The sequence below is a fragment of the Mytilus californianus genome, unplaced genomic scaffold, assembly GCF_021869535.1.
Source record: "Mytilus californianus isolate M0D057914Y unplaced genomic scaffold, xbMytCali1.0.p SCAF_10, whole genome shotgun sequence".
Taxonomy (NCBI): Eukaryota; Metazoa; Mollusca; class Bivalvia; order Mytilida; family Mytilidae; genus Mytilus; species Mytilus californianus.
Window position 1 is genome coordinate 43,419,609 of NW_026262582.1, and position 19,636 is coordinate 43,439,244.

The 19,636-nt window shown below is 36.1% G+C and overlaps 1 protein-coding gene across 1 annotated transcript; it reads right to left on the reverse strand.

Annotated features, from left to right (window-relative positions):
• Window positions 1-423: 423 nt before the first annotated feature.
• Window positions 424-13,829, reverse strand: LOC127718742 (high-affinity choline transporter 1-like). Its single transcript, XM_052224797.1, has 8 exons — window positions 13,664-13,829; window positions 12,270-12,377; window positions 10,299-10,454; window positions 8,790-8,938; window positions 7,989-8,135; window positions 6,544-6,673; window positions 1,684-1,901; window positions 424-963 (listed from the first exon to the last, which is right to left on the reverse strand). The coding sequence occupies exons 1-8, from the start codon at window positions 13,827-13,829 to the stop codon at window positions 424-426; spliced, it is 1,614 nt and encodes a 537-aa protein (XP_052080757.1).
• Window positions 13,830-19,636: the final 5,807 nt, after the last annotated feature.

Here is a 19,636-nt window from a genome sequence, read left to right on the forward strand (position 1 = left end):
AAGCTTTACTCTGTGATATGTATTTAAACATTTTTATTGACTTTAAATATAACTTTTTTTCCAATTCTTATTAGTCCTTGTCACAACTGTATGTCCGTACTCAGAGGATCTAGTGCTGAGAAAAAGCGAAACTCCGGAATTAGTCCGTCACTAGTAACGACAAATTCTTAAATATAATTATTCCTCTTTTGCCGCCAACCGATAACTGTAGACTACAATAGGTACATTTTTCTATATTCAAATAATTATAATTTATGTTGTTCTTTTATCACAAATTTTTCTTTATCCTACAGCAAATTTTGTGGCGGATCAAATAACCACTGTCACTTTTTTCGGACGTCATTACTATTATACATGTGTATCGCGCAAAAGTGAATGTTAGATATGAAAATCCGCACCTATATTTTTGTGGATCTACAAAAACTAAGTTTTAATGAAAGCATCAAGTTCTTCCTGTTTATCATCAAAAATGTCATCTGTTTTTGATTGAAAAGCATTGTTTTGATGTTTGTCTTTTTGTTTAATCTTGTTTTGTTGAAAGCAGTTGAAAATATCAAATTTCTTATCAACTTTTTCATTTGTGAAAACGTAATCTGTGAGAAAAGAAACTGCTATGATTGTAATAAAACAACACATCATTGCAAATGTTTTATGCGGAAATAGCTGACCCGCTAACGGATCGTACCAAGGATATTTAATAACTGCTGGAAGTGATAAAACTGGTTCCCCACCAAGTATGCGTAAGAGCAGACCAACAACGAATCCTACTAAGGAACCATAACCGTTCGCCTTTTCAAACCATAATGCACATGTTAATTCCGGCATTTGGATCACATACATTGCGTCCACACATAAAATAAACAACCCATATACACTTTTTACAGCAATAGCGATAACTGCTCCCAATAATCCAGTCAATACAATGCTGATTCTGAGAACCCAAGTTAATTCCCGCTGAGATGCCTAGAATAAGAATATATTTACATGTCATTTGCAAATGAAAACCAATTTTTTCTACAATAAACTTCAAAATGTATTTGCGTAAAATAAGACAGCCTACAAACTGACATATACAGTTAAGTTCCGTTTAAAAGAAGTCGCCTATGGTATTTTGTTGTCATAAGGTTAAGTTAACAGTGTTTTTGTATGTTTGTTATATCGTCAGAAATTACGTCATTTCGTTTTTGTTAGAATACAGAAATACTCAACAAATAAATGTCTGGAGGGCCATGTTTCATTTGTCGCAGCAGTTTTATGGCATCCTTTCCTCTTTCATTAGATGTAATGACATATGATCTTTTAATAGAAATGTACCTTTCATGCGCAGCCAAACAACATAGTTTCTAGAGCCGTTGAGCTCACCTGCCTTTCTGATGCGGCTCTTGTAGCTTTTGGTTATTGTTTGAAAATTATTTTTGTGCCTCCGTTTTTTGTCTCAAGACGTTGTTGGTCTATCCAGCTGACAGGATATTGTGACTAAGTCTGGATTTGCTTTGCGGATGATTTTTATAGCGGGAATTACTTACCCTATAATGCTCCTCATTTTTTTTATCTATTTCTTTATATTCAACATTTATTAACATCTGTAAATACTGTTGCCTCTTATTTGACTTATGAATTTGGAGTCCCCCTCTTGTCTTTTTTCTTTCTTTGTACGAAATTTTGAAATGTCGTTCCGTTTACCTTTGGTCTGAAACAGTTTTTATATAAATTGTGGCTGATGACAGATCCAGCTGCCAGTACAATAGAATCTGCTGATGACATTACAGCAGCACTAACCGCCCCTAATCCAAAAACTGATACAACCATTGGACAAAGATATGCTAGCACCATAGGTAAAACATAACTCCATTCTTCTTGTGACAATTCTGGGTTTCCACTGTACATAGTTTGATTCCAGTCTACAATGAAAGAGGGTGTGGATGGAGTTTACATAATAGTGATTGATTTGATTTTGATTTTTGCTGTTTTAACGCCACTTTTAAGCACCGCTTTTGGGCTATTTCGTGGCGGCCAGTTTTTATTGGTGGAGGAAGCCCGAGTCGGGGATAAAACCACCGACCTTCGATAGGAAAACTGACAATCCTAGTCAATTAAGATTGGAGTCGAGTGCACCCGCACGAGCGGGGTTCGAACTCACAACCTCAGTGTTGACTTGCTAGTGATTACAGTTGTAACTACTTAGACCAGTCGGCCACCGAGGCCCCCTACATAATAGTGAATATTATGCAAAAAGAGCAGAATAAAGTATCGAAAACATAAAGAATAGAGAATAATAGGGTGCTAAAATATAAAGAATAATGAATAACAGGCACAATTTATAAAGAATAGTGAAAAATGGCCTCTAAAATTAAAGAATACAGAAATGAAGGACCCCATCCAGACCCTCATGTAATAACAAACAAACAACGTATTCGTAATGTGTTTTACAGTGCATAATGATAGCAGACTATTGGTATTCTAGCTGTTGACGTATTAAGAATAAACCATAAAGCACCAACTGTCAATTAACATAAAGCTACTAATCAGATGATGTTATCTCACTGAATATTTCAATGTTTGGTCACTGTGGTGATGAAATCTGTCCAATTAAATTTGAAATAAAGAATATCGCAGATACATCATGGTTTGCAATTTATTTGGACTTACGTTTAGCTGTGACGGGATTGCTTTCCCTTAGTACATGAGTAGATATTTAGCCAGTCGTAAGCAGTTTAGCTAGGGAAGTACTTCTTTAGATCAATAGGTGAGAGTGCTGCCTTGTAACATAGTGATCCTGGGTACGAATCCCGGAGGAAACAAAGTGATTTTCTTTTATAAACGATGCTACCCGGTTACATAGCAACTGACGATTACGGATAATGATTTTTCATTTCACATTTTTATATAGCGACGTTCCGTCTTCTTGAATCGTATTTTACTCCAGATTGACTCAATAAGTGGTCACCATTTGCTTTCACTTTTTAAGTGATAGATAGTTGCTGCTTACAATAAAGCTATTGATACAAGGATGTTAAATGGTAGCGTTAGGGTAATTTCTACGACGGTTAACATGTGTCATCTACATATGGCCGGTTTTTTTTTTAATATTTGTGTCACGTAACCATAGATACATATACTTGTAGCCATCACACCTCTTTCTTTGCATGATCAAATGCTAATTTTTACAGGCGTTTCGCTTTTTATGAGCAAAACAACGGGTGCTACTAGTGAAAGATGGGACTAATACTCCCCAGTATTTTGATGGGATTAAAGTTCCCCAGTATTTTAATGGGACTAATGCTCCCAGTATTTTGATTGGATTAATGTTCCCCAGTATTTAAGTGGGACTAACGTTCCCCATTATTTTGGTGGGACTAATGTTCCCCAGTATTTTGATGGGACTCATGTTCCCCAGTATTTTGATGGGACTAATGTTCCTCGATATTTTGATGGGACTCATGTTCCTCAGTATTTTAATGGGACTAATGTTACCTAGTATTTGGCTATCTTTGTACTGTATTCGTTGACTACGGTTTGTCTATTCGTATTTTTCTTTTGGTCACTTTTTTCTTCGTTGCATGTTTTTCGGTCGCACCCTTGTTATGCTCTCCGCTTTGTAATAACTGCACAGTATATAAATACTTGAGGAGAAAAGTGTATGTTTACTTCCACGATTTGCTGACAATAAGTCAAAACATAGACCTACGTTAAAAGTAAAATAAAAAAAAACGGAAAATTCAAAACGGATTGTCCTTTATCATATGGCAAAATCAAAAGCTCAAACACATCAAACGATGGTCCCTTATCATATGGCAAAATCAAAAGCTCAAACACATCAAACGATGGTCCCTTATCATATGGCAAAATCAAAATCTCAAACACATCAAACGATGGTCCCTTATCATATGGCAAAATCAAAAGCTCAAACACATCAAATGATGGTCCCTTATCATATGGCAAAATCAAAAGCTAAAACACATCAAACGATGGTCCCTTATCATATGGCAAAATTAAAAGCTCAAACACATCAAACGATGGTCCCTTATCATATGGCAAAATTAAAAGCTCATACACATCACTTAACGGTAAACAATTGTTATATTCGTGACTTGGAACAGGCATTTCCATGTATAGAAAAAGGTGGAAACGTATTTAGAGCTTTCAAACCAATGCAGTTTATCTTTTCAGTACATCGTGCGGAATTGTGTGAATATTTGTCACTGGGCTTTTTGCAAACTACAATCCAATCCATTTATCCATTTTTGAAATAGTAGTACATAATTTCATATTTCGATACCTTTCCGAATGCTTTTCCAAAACAAAACGTAAAAGAGATATTTTCACCAGATTTTGTTTTGCAAAGTGGACCTAAGTGTATAGGCCTTTGAGTAATTCGTTGGTATATAAAGACTGCATGTGCTACCTTTTCGTAAAATCATAGAATTATTTGTAACATAAAGATGTAAACAATTTTCTTGCTAGAAAAACTGCATACAGAAAAAAATGTCTATCGTTGATTTTTTTTCTTGCAATTTCTATATAACGTTTTTGAAGTTGTACACATTCGATTACAAATATAAAATGGGGGTTCAATATTAAGAAACATAGTATTTTTATTGCTGGATATCCCATTTCTCTCTTTACGGCGCTAAAAAAGAGGGACGAAAGATACCAGAGGGACAGTCAAACTCATAGATCGAAAACAAACTGACAACGCCATGGCCAAAAAAAAAAAGACAAACAGACAAATAATAGTACAGATGACACAACATAGAAAACCAAAGACTAAGCAACACGAACCCCACCAAAAACTGGGGATGATCTCAGGTGCTCCGGAAGGGTAAGCAGATCCTGCTCCACATGTGGCACCCGTCGTGTTGCTTATGTTATTACAAATCCGGTAAATAGTCTAATTCGGTAAGTCACATTCGTGATAAGGGAGGGTATTGTAGTTACGACATAAGGAACACTTCACAGATATCATCTGTGAAACGGTTATTCCATAACGGTCAACCAACTCGTGATGGCGTCCGTAAAATTTACGAAGGGATGACTTCAACTTCACCATTTGGAACTCTTGGTTTAATAGCTTCCTTGTGAGCAGCAATCCTCTATCAAGGAAATCATGATAGGAAACACAATTACATCCCAAAATATTTTAGATGCAATACCATCGTACATCAAAATTGAATAATACAGATAAACCTCTGTAAAGATGGTTAATAGACGTCTTTAATAAATTGTTTATTACTTGTGCTCTGTACATAAAAACTGATCCAACAGAGTTATGAGGAAGAACGACTGAGATTGACACTATACAAGTTTTACGGTCACCATCACGAATTGGTTGACCGATACGATTTGTCGGTGTCTCCACTCACTATCGACATGCTATCGCGGTCTTAGATCTTGAAATACCAGTAAAAGAGCGACGAAAGATACCAGAGGGACATTCAAACTCAAAATCGAAAAAAAACTGACAACGCCGTGGCTTAAAAAGAAAGAGACCAACAAACAAACAATAGTGCACAAAACACAACATAGAAAACGAAAGACTGAGCAACACGAACCCCACCAAAAACTGGGGGTGATCTCAGATGCTCAGGAATGGTAAGCAGATCCTGATCCACATGTGGCACTCGTCGTGTTGCTCATGTTAGTACAAACCCGGTAATAAGTCTAATTCGGTTGGTCACATTCGGGAAAAGGGGGACGGATTGTGGTTACGACATTAGTAAAGTAGTCTGATATGTAACTTTACCGATTGTTTTCTATTACTGATTATGACATTTTGACTGAGTGTGAATTCGGATAGCAGGTAATAAAATTGAGAATGGAAATTGGGAATGTGTCAAAGAGACAACAACCCGACCATAAAGCAGACAACAGCCGAAGGCCACCAATGGGTCTTCAATGCAGCGAGAAACTCCCGCACCCGAAGGCGTCCTTCAGCTGGCCCCTAAACAAATATGTATACTAGTTCAGTGATAATGGACGTCATACTAAACTCCAAATTATACACAGGAAACTAAAATTAAAAATGATACAAGACTAACAAAGGCCAGAGGCTCCTGACTTGGGACAGGCGCAAAAATGCGGCGGGGTTAAACATGTTTTTTTGAGATCTCAACCCTCCCCCTATACATCTAGCCAATGTAGAAAAAACAAACGCACAACAGTACGTACAGTCAAACTCAGTATAAGAGAAGTCAGAGTCCGATGTCAGAATAGGAAACAAAAGAAAATAAACAAAATGACAATAATTCATAAAAAACAACAGACTACTAGCAGTTACTGACATGCCAGCTCCAGACCTCAATTAAACTGATTAAAAGATTATGTCTTCATCATATGAATATCAGGCATGCATAGCAGATGACGCTTACGTACCTTGACACAGCACCGGGTCTCGCTTATTTTGAATTTGATTCGATTCCCTCGGTTTTTTCTTTGTTACCTTAATTTGTCTCAATTTGCGAGATTTTAATATCAGTAAACTACAGGCGCCTTAATTAATGTCAGTAAAGTATGTTATCTAGGTCAAAAGAACATAAAACAAACCTGTAGCTGCTCCAATTACACCTGCAATAGCTGGCGGAACACCCATCAATAAAGCTAAGACAGCGCTGACTAATACTGAATCTCTTGCAATTCTAGTGGTTTTACATGCATGTACACGCTGATAGAATCCCTGAAGTATTGAAATATAATAAAGAAGTTACATGTTTTCTATAAAGATTACTAATAATTTGTTAAATTGTATTATCGTTGATCAGTATTAACTATCCAATTAGGATATTTTCTAATTGCACCAGTTACCATTTTCCTTCCTCGTTGAATCATACAAGACATTATGCTATTCAAAATTTCAAATAATGTAATGTAATTACATAGAAGACGTATACATTTCAATATCTTTTTTAACTAATAAATAACGTCATTAACAACACATGATACACTATTCGGCATAATAACATCATACACCATTACGCATTGCAGCATATACCATGACGCATTGCAGCATACACCATTACGCATTGTAGCATTTACCATTGCGCATTACAGCATACACCGTTACGCATTCCAGCATACATTGTTAAGCATTGCAGCATACACTGTTACGCATTGCAGCATATACCCTGACGCATTGCAACATACACCATAACGCATTGTAGCATACACCATTACGCATTGCATCAAAAACCATTACGCATTGTTGTATACACTGTTACGCATTGTAGCATATACAATGACGCATTGCAACATACAACATTACGCATTGTATTTTATACCATTACGCATTCCAGGATACACCATTACGCATTCCAGGATACACAATTACGCATTCCAGCATATACCATTACGCATTCCAGCATACACCATTACGCATTGAAGCATATACCATTACGCATTGTATTTTATACTATTACACATTCCAGGATACACCATTACGCATAACATCATACACCATTACGCATTGCAGCATACACCATTACGCATTACAGCATATACCATTACGCATTCCAGCATACATCATTACGCATTACAGCATACACCATTTTGCATTGTAGCATTCACCATTACGCATTGCAGCATACACCATAACGCATTGCAGCATACACCATTACGCATTGGACGCACGATACACCATTCTTCAATTACACAATTAACGTTTTATTGGGAACGTTTGGTCACAAATCTCTTGAAGTTTTTTATGCATCCTCGGCTTTCAATTATTTGGTTTTACCGTTCAAAATAAAACTTAACCCAGAAAAGGTCTTTAGACGGACCAAACAAAAATGTCAATTTCATTCTACAACATTTAATGGCTTTATCTATGAAAATTTATCAGGCTTTACCGGTAAAATACTGGATTTGGTGTTTCGAGCAGAAGGTTTGCACTCCTGAGTACTGATATAATTGTAATGAATGTAATGCCAGTTTACCTTGTCTTTTAGTTCCTTAGTTTTCCATTACATTTGTCTTTAGAATGATGCACTTCTTACCTGCCAAGTGAAACATCCCCCAATTGTCAGTAACCACAAATCTATATATACACCTATTTGCCGTGGCTCCAACGATCCTTTCCATTTGTCTTTTATTCTGCTCATATCAACAGCAGGATTCGTCCAAGCAAATGGAATTATTAAAATCTGGAAATATTTGAATAGATTAAATTTATAAAACATTATTCGTTTATTGTCAAAAAGACAGCATGCACCCCATACCCTTCCTTTCAGACAGGCGTTTATTTCTGTGTATCTTATTTGTTTTTCGTTCATTTTTTGTACACAAATTAGGCCGTTAGCTTTTCTCGTTTGAGTTGTTTTACATTTGTCATTTCGGGGTCTTTTATAACTGACTATGCGGTATGGGTTTTGTGTATTGTTAAAGGCCGTACAGTGACCTATAAATGTTAATTTCTGTGTCCGTTGGTCTCTTATGAAGAGTTGTCTCATTTGCAATCATACCACATCTTCTTTTTTATATGTACAGGTGAACATACATGAATGTATAGCATGATTCTTACACAAATTTAAATAAATATAAAGCAATTAACAAATTATACGATAAGAAAGAATACTCGTAGTTTCTGAGGTACTTAACTTCTGATATGAAATAATACTGCCCTACACTGATGAGTTTGTTGTCTCGTGGACATCATGCTGAAGGCTTGTCATCAATTTGATACATTTCTTAATAAATGAACTTACACACATTCAACTAACAGAGATAAGTATATAGATGTCACGAATAGGCTATAATGAATGTATAAAAGTGATTTTTACACAATGAGCTATACATACCAATCCAAGTGACATAAGAAAAAATTGTGCTATATCTGTATACGCTACAGAATATAATCCTCCAAAAAATGTATAAAACACTGCTACACAGGCAGACACTACTACAGCCGTCGACATATCTATACCAAGTATTATATGTAAGGTCGTACCTATCCATGAAAACAAGATACAGAAAAATATATAAAACAATGCCACAAGCCGCTACTACAGACACTACTACAGCCGTCGACATATCTATACCAAGTATTATATGTAAGGTCGTACCTATCAATGAAAACAAGATACAGAAAAATATATAAAACACTGCCACAGGTAGCCACTACTACAGCCGTCGACATATCTATACCAAGTGTTATATGTAACGTCGTACCTGTCAATAAAAAAAGATACAGAAATGATGAATAAAACACTGCCACACACTCAGGCAGACACTACTACAGCCATCAATTCGCCGATTCTTATTTGCATAAATACATTATTCAGAAATGCTAGAAACTTAAAAGTTTGTAAGTCGACAAAGCATGATTTAAATGTAAAAAGTAAAATAACAAAAATACCGAACTCCAAGGGAAATTCAAATCGGAAAGTCCCTTATCAAATGGCAAAATCAAAAGCTCAAATACATCAAACGAATGGAAAACTGTCATATTCCTGACTTGGTGCAGGCATTTCCTCATGTAGAAAATGGTGGATTAAACCTCTCACTCTGGCATATAGACCATTTTTAAAGCACATACTCAAAAATGAATGACAAGAATACAAAAAATGACCACAGCACAACAACACAATGGTGGGATGTATAAGTACCGAGCCGCGCCATATTAAAGGTTATACCAAAAATGGACTAAACAATAAAGGTTGATAAACTACAAAGACAAATAAAAGAGCACTATAACATGTATAACACGTAATTAAGATGATAAACAACGTCAGTACCAAGAATCTATACTTCAAGACCATCATTCATTATTTTTGAAGTTGATACGGAATATTTATGAACAAGGTCTTGGTATCTTTCGATGAACTTTTTTAGAAAAAGGACGAGACATTCTTTGAAATAACCCTGGTTTATCAACCTTCTGCTCAGAGACTGGTGACGTTTTATAAAGTCTGAGTAGCAGCTGCAAGCTCCTGAATACCGAATGAGTTGGGAAATGTATATATATCCCATATGCAGGTGAAGTTGGTTTATTGCTACTAAGGTGGAAGTGTCATCTGAACTTTTTCATTTTCTATTTGGCTCTTTTCACAATTTCAGTACTAGTATATCAAGGGACACATGTGAATAGAAAACTTGAAATTAACACACTGTAAACTAAGTAATTTTTCTCAGATACTTTTTCGCGTTAAGTTCATTCTAACCGATATTGCGGCGATTTATTTTTGCGATTTCCTTAACTTGTTCGTGTATTCAAAAAAAGAGAAGATCCGGGTTTTCCGAAGATTTATATTAACAACATTTCGTTCCTAGATCTAAAAACTTGTGTAGTTTTATGCGTATACCTATACCTAAAGCAGATAATATTGCAGATTCCCAAAACACATCCGCCAATAGCTCGTTGAAAAAAAGTAGTCCACCAATTCTCTTTCCATATTTGTCTTGTAATATGTCGAATAGTGTTGTATACTTCTTTTCTCTTGCTTTAGGAACATAAACCAATGCAGCTTAAAATAGACAAGAAGTAAAGATATATATGTCGATGTTGTGACGAGGTGCGAGGATTGTAGATCTTGAGATATATAATGCTGTTGAAAGGAAAAAAAATCATTTCTGGGTATCGATACATATCATATCCAACTATAGCAGTCATCACGTGACATTGGCGACGTCACACATCACCCGTATCATGCCCAAGTAAAATGTATAGAAATGCACAGGGCTTTCAGGAATCGATAAAATAAATTACTTTAAGTTCATGATAAAAAAAGTGTGGAAATATATAGTAATTCCTCATATATTTAGAAATATATTTATGCCTTTTGGAAAAGTTTAAATTTTGGTCTTCTCCCTTCCAAATGCTTTTGAAAATTTGTCTTGTTGCCTCGATAATTCACACTGTTAAATCATCCAACTCCGATAAATATTGGATTTTCTGTCGTGTTAAACCTAAAATTGCGATTTAAACAAAACAGATGGAAAAATTGTGGAGATATGTGCTTATTACTATATTCATAAATATTTGAAATATCGTACATGCAATAGTTTAATTTTTTATTACGTCCCTTCCAAATTGATTTGAAAATTAGCTATTTTCAGAAAATCCGGTATTATTTTTCAAGATGGCGACCACATTGACAGCGTGGGCCGACTTGGAAAAAATATATTTTGTAAGATTGTTACAATGAAAATCAAATAACTGTTGGATGCTCGCGTTTTCAGTCATTGTCTTACCTTAAAGCAGCATAGAATCAAACATTGGTTCCTTTTGATAAAGCTGATACATGCTGTTGTTTTTTTATAAAAATTTTAAAAAATGGCGACCAAATAATTTTCAAACGTAGACGATGTTCGACACTTATTTTGTCCATGCAAATAATTCAATTTAATTTCACTGTTTATACTGCAATTAAATATGACACGTTATTGTCACTATAATGATAGCCAAGGACATAGCTAGACTAAGGAGATATTAAGTCATAACATCAACATAATCAAAGAAAACAACATGGCACCTAATTACGATGTAAGTTTTGACAATACCTATGTAGATGTATGTTTTGACAATACCTATGTTGATTAGTGTTGTCAGATTCTCAATGAAATTCATTACGATATTATTTTATATTTATAAAAGAAGACCTCGAATGGATATTAACCGAAGTGAAATAACTCTATTTTTCAATTTTCTTTAAACCATTCATCGGGTAACTAGTAAAATTTACATAATCCTAATTAAACCAGTAACATGCAGAGTTATCGAACGTAATTATGACTGGAATAGTTGCATATGATGGCATCAACGTCTTTCTACTTGACCTTTAGTCTTTCTGTGTTCTATATCTATTTTTATTATCAAAGTTTTTGAATTCCACAGTAAAAATATCACGTCAGATTCCTTCTGTTCATTAGCTAACAAGTCCAAACATTTATGAAAATAATGAGATTTGCAACAAATGGTTTACTTTTTATATTTTGAAATTGCCATAACAACTGTTTTGGATTAGATTTCGGAAAATCATTGAAACTCTACAAATTTTTGTGAAATCAAAGATCATTTCGCATACTGCCAATTAAAAAAAATTAAAAAATCAGTTTCATGATGGAGAAAACTTGAATGCAAGAATGAATTCTTAATTTGATTTGTCAAGAACATGTTTAATCTCTTTTTTAAATTAAACTACATAGCTGAATTGTTAATGTAGAAAAATTAAGGCAAGGAGTCCTTAAATTTATGGTTCCCGGTGAGTAAAAAAAATAATTTTAACACGTTCATAAACAAAATAACATAACATTAAAAAAACCTTTTTTTACTCTCCTACCTATAATGATTCCTATGGTAAAGCCAACAGGTGCAACACACCAAATTAATCCGTCTCTACCCATAACTTCCGCTGTTCCGTTAATGTAGGCACCTCCAACCAGTGTCGCTGTAAATAGTACATAATTAAAAACAAGTATGGCTTATTATTTTTATTACCAAAAAAGTTATGTTGTCATCATCATCCTATTTCTTTTACAAGCACAGTGAAAAGATCTTTTCGAAATATTTGTATATCTATACTACTAAAGGAAGAGACCGATTTCATTGAGCCGCAACTCCTCTGAAACCATACAAAGTCGTAAATATTTGTGATATGACGTATAAATGTAGTGTTTTGTACTTCCTAAATTAGTCTTTGAAACAATCTTTTTTCCACAGAAAACGCTATTTTTTTAGAAAATATCCAAATCGGAGACCATTATCGATCCGTGTCTTATACGCTTTCGCGCATGCTCAGTCGACGTACTACCCGACAACTCGGCCCACGGCCAACTCGCACCACTCAAACACTCTCACTAATTATTACAACTTGCATCACTTTATCAAACTCGCACCACCCAAAAAAAAAAGAAATATAACAAACTCGAAGAAATGTGTTTAATCCTTAGATTGTTTTCTTCTTCTCTTCGTAAATTCCTCCTTTCTCGGAGCACCCGTGTCACACAGAGACAGAACTCGCACAACTCGGAAAAAAAACTACACACTCGCACCACTGAAGAAATGTTTTAAATTATCAGAGAGTTCTAGATTGTCTTCTTCTTCTCTGAGTTATTTCCTCCGTTCTTGGAGCAACTGTATCATACAGAGACAGAACTTGACTCGCTCCTTTCGAAAAAAAAAATACTACAAACTAGCACTACTGAGAAATATTTTAATCATCAGTGTTCTATGTTGTCCTCTTCTTCTCTGAGTTATTTCCTCCGTTTAAGGAGCACCTGTGTAACACCGAGACAGAAGCTACTAATTGGACATTCAAACTCCTTTGGAAGAAGAACTGACAAACTAATAAGAACTATCAACATAATGCATCAGTGCATAAAAACAGTTTGAGAAACACGAACCCAAGCTGTGTATCACCATAAACATTTCAAGTAGTCTTCAAGCCGCGCTCGCGAGGGTTTTTTCTAGTGGTTATATTTAATCTTAGATCAATAACTTTTTGTCTACGCTTTAACTTGGCTTCCATCAAGGTGACTATACTGGTAATTTAATTATTGAAATACATCATGAAATTATCACTTATATGGAAAGGGAAAGGTATATTTGGTTAGAAAAAGCTAGAATGTTTTAGTATTGTAAATCTTCGAAAGAAAAAGCTACTTTTGTCTTTTGCCTACAAAAAAAATCATTTGTCAATACATCAAAAATATTCTTTATAAACATATATATCACCTGTATACGTCATGACCGCAACAAAAAATCCCAGATTTCGTCCAGCCAATAGCAATTCATCTGTATCGCCTGTCTTGTTCTTCTTTCTGCCAGCGATTAGTCCAATAACAAGGATAAGGAGGTAGAAGACAATAATGCCTATTAGTCCGGGTATGTGTATTGCCATTGTCCTTCGGACTGAAACACAGAACTTTGCAGTGGTCAACTTACAAAATGATACAAACGTTTGAAAAGTTACAAAGAGATAAATACAGGTACATATTAAGTAGGTAAAATGTTACGAAGTGGTAGATACCAAGACCAAAGGCTAAAGGTTATCAATCTAACACTGTAGTAAGATCGTTGAATATTTTCTTTATCGATACTGATTTTAACATTGAGTTTATTTTGCTAGTGTGAAGCTAGCCGTCGATAACAGCCGGCGTTAATATTCATTAAGCCTGCCTTCAATAATATTCATGAGCCGTCAATAATGTTCATGAGATGACTTGCGTTCGATTGTTTTGGACCATTTTTTGGCATTTTACCTGTATGCAATGCTTATGAAATTCACATCACTCCTTCACGCCCAAACTCCTATTTTGTGAATACTTGTGGACTTTGTAGTGATTCGGCAAGGAAGGGGGCTATGGACCACTCAAAGTTCCCAGCTGGTCTGGAAAGTTAAGTAGGTCCTGCTTTTTGCAAAACACCCGTAGTGTTTCTCACGAAGGTCATTTTCAAATAAAAGGAGAGGTTTCTACGACAACGGTAGAAGGTCATTTGACACAGATACCCCAGGTGAATTAATAGTCTTTTGGACGAACGGACAATGGGAATACGAAATTGAACGGCCACTTTTAAGTCTTGACTTATAAGTAAGGGATATAAATCTAAGATGTTTTCAAGGTGAGTGTTTTGTGCCTGTATTATTATATGTTTATACTGCATGTAAGACTTAAAGTATAGTTAATATCCAAAGTCCATATATCTATTTTTTGCCAAGGCAAATGATCGCAGAACTCTCTCGGTGTCGATATCCATTTCTCTGTGAACATGTATGAGCGCCAACGAAGATAGTCTGTCCTGTACCATGGTTGAACGGAGATAAGTTTTCAGTCGCCGTAATGCACTAAATGACCGTTCAGTAGTTGATGTAGTTACTGGCATTGTAACTAGGATTGAGAAGATTGCAAATATTGAAGGATATAGTTCCTTACTAGTCACTGCTAGAGACTTCATCACAGATTTGGGCTTCTCTATAACATCTGGACCCAACCAGCGTCTCTGCCATCTCATTACCTCAGAGTTGAAGTTTCCTTGATTGTCTGTCAAGTCGTGTCTATATGTTTCGTATAGTTTGTCTATACACTCTGCTGTCAAAGATTCCAAAAGTGCAGGTATAAGGTTCTGGCCTTGAAAATGGTCAGAGTTATCCAGTAAACGTCCTGTGAGTTCTTCAATGAAATAGTCAAGAAAGGGGGAAAACAAGGCTCGCTTCCAATACTGACTTGGAGTGTCAGCTGGATAGTTAGCCCAGTCGACCTGTCTTCCGACTCTTCTTGTCATGGACTGTAGGACCTCAATTATGTCAACCATCGTAACCGCCTGATCAAAAAGTGCATCCCAAACAGAGTCGTCGTTTCGTTCGTCTGATACTTGATCAATTATCAGTTTACACTCCCGGACAGCTTCTACCAAATCACAACTCTTACTTTGTAGAAAAGTAGTTAGATGCACAATGCTTTGTAAAATGTGCTCCGTTGTTACTAATCCAATGATAAATTCAAATCTTGATATTGTAGCTAAGAACTGGCTGGCCTTGTCGTCACCATCTTGCCGCAAATGTTCAAGGGCACTGACGATAACAGGGAAAGCTACCCTAAATGTGTACAAGGAATCAGCGCGACTCGTCCAACGTGTTTCACACAACGTTCTTAGTTTGCTTCTCCCGTCAAGCTCCTCTTTGGTTAAGATGTCAGCTTCTAGCTCATTGTAAAAAGCCTCCATCTTTTTTGCAGAGTAGTCAAAAGAGAACACAATTTCCTGGCCTGTGCTCATGGTGGTTCGAACGCTTGCATCTTTGCAACTGTGGACGATTGCCAGGTTTAAACAATGACTCTTACAATGGACATAAGATGCCTAGGGAAAACTTCACCTCACATGGGCTTGCACACCCTGGTGTTTTCCAGACATATTAGCTGCTCCGTCATACTCTTGAGCACGCATTTTATCTCCATCTATCTCGTATTCATCTATTATATCTAAAAATAGAGTAGCAAGGGCTTGACCTCGTATACTATGAGCATGTAGAAACCCAACGAATTCTTCATGGACTTCCAACCTATTGTCTGTACGATCCAGGAAACGTAGGCAAAGAGAAACTTGTTCCTTTGTGGAAGTGTCGGTTGCTTCGTCTGCAAGAATGGCGAAGTAATCACTTCTATTACAATCGCGCATGATATTTTCTCTTATTTGTCTACAATGAATTTGAGTATTTCATTTTGGATATCAGGAGATGTGTATATTACCTTTGCATTGGTCGGTTGTGTTAGATGTTTTAACAGAACCTCATCTTCTGAGACAGCATAATTTAATACGGCCATAAAATTACTGCGTTCCTCTGTGTTACCTCAGTCTAACAGCTATATTTTGCCTGCCACACAAGATTATGTTCTCAATTAATCTTGTCATAATATGTCTATTTTTTCTTATCTGAAGATCTCTACTGGAAGTGAGGGTATCACTGATTGATGGTTTTTCATTACGTATTACTCTAAGGAAATTGTCCGTCATTTCGACAATAGATATAAGAAGATGTGGTATGAGTGCCAATGAGACAACTCTCCATCCAAGTCTCCAATTAACAAAATGACTAGAATTGCTCCTTTCATGGCGTTTGAAATATCCTGAAATATTGTTCCAATCGGTGACAGGTCTGATAAAAGTCTTTTCCTTAGAATCATGTCTTCCAAATTAAACACAAGGAGCACAATACAGATAATCTTCAGATACCGAATATCTCAGCCATTGGTGTTCTTTGAACCATACATTCTGTACCTTCCTCTTCACTCCGTTTTTCATAACTCTACAAAATTAACGAGATTTGAAAATCTAAAGTAACATTAGTGGGCCAAAATATTCGTTTGTTTCAAAAAAACAAGAAATAGTAAAGTTATTCAAATACTACTATACTAGGGATATAATTAACGACCTTGTATGCAAATACAGGCATTACCATTACACGGTCACGAGGTTTCGTGTTGGGGAAGCCCGTGGTAATTGTATTTCGGTACTTATACGAACGTATATTCTAATGTTTCATTAACAATTTGGATTTGGAAATTCAGAACTTTTTCTGTAACTACCAGTAGATGTAGTTTTACAAACTAGAAATACAGTGAACAATGCTCACTAAAAGATACCCCTACCCACATGATACAAAAAACAAAATAGGAGGTGCACAATGTATAATGTACAATTATATGGCTAATATTCTGAGAAAGTTTCAGTAATTCTGATTCGGCGTTAAGAAGGAGTTGCAGATACAAAATGGGTACCCTCTAATTACAGGCAAAGTCCGTGATATGCTTCAGGAAACCCCAAAAAAATGTTGATCGAAAAACAAAATAGGAGGTGCAAATTTCTCAAAATTCTGTTGACTGGTTTAGGCGGAGTTGCGGATACAAAAGTGTGACGGGAGAACGAACGGACAGACAAACGGACGGACGAATGAACAGACGGACGAATTCCCCATCACAATATACCTCCTACTTTTCAAGTGGTGGGTATAAAAATGTTTGAATCACCATTGATCCAAATAAAACACTTATATGGGGGTGGTAAAGGTTTTTGTTTGTGCCACGTCCGTTTTTTATGTTCTGTTGTTTGACGTTCAGTCGCGCAAGACTTATATTTTGCAAACAAAATGTTTCCCGTTCATCCCGTGAATGGCATTTTGTTTTATTTAACGTTCTTCCGATCGTGTATGTACACCCCCCCCCCCCCTTTTCCATTGTATCACCCTCTTGTGAAGACCTCTGTGTTCATGTGGAAAATGTAAATTCTTGGTATATGTAGACCCGAAGCCGACTACAGGAAAGAGTTGGGTTAATATATCTCAACATCTAAAAGTCAAATTGTTTTTTTCATATTCTAATTACCTAGATGAGAAATAGTAGTGTCCATACGAGTTTGGCTCCAATTCATGCTGCAATAGCTAGGTTGATTTTTGTTTCATGTTTTGCCAACTCATCATTTGTCAGGTTAAACATATCAGGATAAGGGGGGGTCAAACAATGTTATTTTCTTTGCAGTAACGTCTTGTAAACTCGACGTCTAAAATGGCCCATAGCACTTATGTGCTCGTACGGGTCTAGGGCATAAGTGCTATGGGCCATTTTAGAGGCAATGCCTACCTCTACCTCTGGTATAATGGCCCACGTGGAGAATCTCTTAGTTTGACTAGCCGGCAATAGTTAAACCGGGCTACACCCTTCCACTTTTAACCATCTGCTGACAAACTCGTACGGGTAAAGGGCATAAGTGCTATGGTCCATTTTAGAGGCAATGTCTACCTCTACCTATAAACATGATAAACCAGGGTTACCCCCCCCCCCCCACCACCACCACCACCACCACCACCACCATCACCACCACCATCACCACCCTTTGCTGACGAAGGGGGAATACTGTGGTATATCACCCTAGTCGAATTAGGCTACACCCTCCCAGTTTTAACCATCTGCTGACAAAACTCGTACGGGTCTAGCTAGGGCTTAAGTGCTATGGCCCATTTTAGTGGCAATGCCTACTTCTACCTCTGGTATAATGGCTCACGTGGAGAATCTCTTAGTTTGGCAAGCCGGCAATAGTTTATTTAGACTTCGTGATATACCGGGGTACACCCTCTCCATTTTAACCCTCTGACAAACTCGTACGGGTCTAGGGCATAAGTGCTATGGGCCATTGTGGAGAATCTCTTAGTTTGGCCAGCCGGCAATAGTTTATTTCGACTTCGTGCTATACCCCTACCCTTTGCTGGCAAACTCGTAGAATGGAATGGCCTGATTGATAATGTTGAGATTAATGACTCTGATTGATCTCCGTAGTTTTGAAAAATGATACATCATGAAATAGTAACTGATAGTTTTTATTTTTCTATGTTTTTCATTAACTATAAATCTTCTTGTTTGTCTGATCTGTTTAAAATTGAAGATATACGATCGTATGTATGGCATGTAGTACTTTTGAGATGGGACTACAGATTATGGAATGCCCATATGACAATTAATTCCCTTTAATTCCTTTCAGTGTACGCGTAAATTATATTTGTTAAATCACTAATGTCAAATATGTAAACACTTCGAGGAGTCAAAGATGATAATTATTTATAAGAGCCGTATTTATTTGGATTGTTTGAGTGTATGTCCCATTTTGAAGAAGCATATATATCATGCATATATGTCATCGCCTTAAATTTGTTCAATTTCTTTGTTTACAGTAATCGCTAAATTTCTATATTTAATCATCCTTTTATTTATTGTATTTTCAGTTTACATTATTTCACTAATCACAGAATTTTAATGAATCGTTTCTTGGTTCTATTATGTGTATTGAGGAATTGACCTTTTTATTTACTTTCATTTTAAATGGTGTTAAAAGACGCGGACCTTGCAGAAGACACTTATTGATTTAAGATTTTATATTGCTATAAATAGCAGAACCATATTGGATATTTACAGCAAAAAGTTATTTTATTGTCACAATCTATTAATTACCCACACCACTTCATCGAACGCGGTCTCATCTCATGAATATTATTGACGGCTAGCCTCATGAATATTATCGCCGGCTAGCTTCACACTAGTGTTTATTTTTTATAGTTTGATATATAACTAAAACGAGTATTCAAACATTATCAATGTTTAATCAAAGTACTGAAGTACTGAACATCGGATGACCGCAGGTTCTTGTGTATGGTCAAAAGCACAT

Bases quoted from the DNA above. Each gene is read 5' to 3' on its own strand.
- LOC127718742 (XM_052224797.1), bottom strand. From the start codon at position 13,829: ATGGCAATACACATACCCGGACTAATAGGCATTATTGTCTTCTACCTC. The intron at 8,136-8,789 runs GTATGTATAGCT...AAATATTTCCAG, and splicing joins TTCTTATGTCACTTGGATTG to ATTTTAATAATTCCATTTGC. The intron at 1,902-6,543 runs GTTTGTTTTATG...CTTTCATTGTAG, and splicing joins TGTAATTGGAGCAGCTACAG to ACTGGAATCAAACTATGTAC.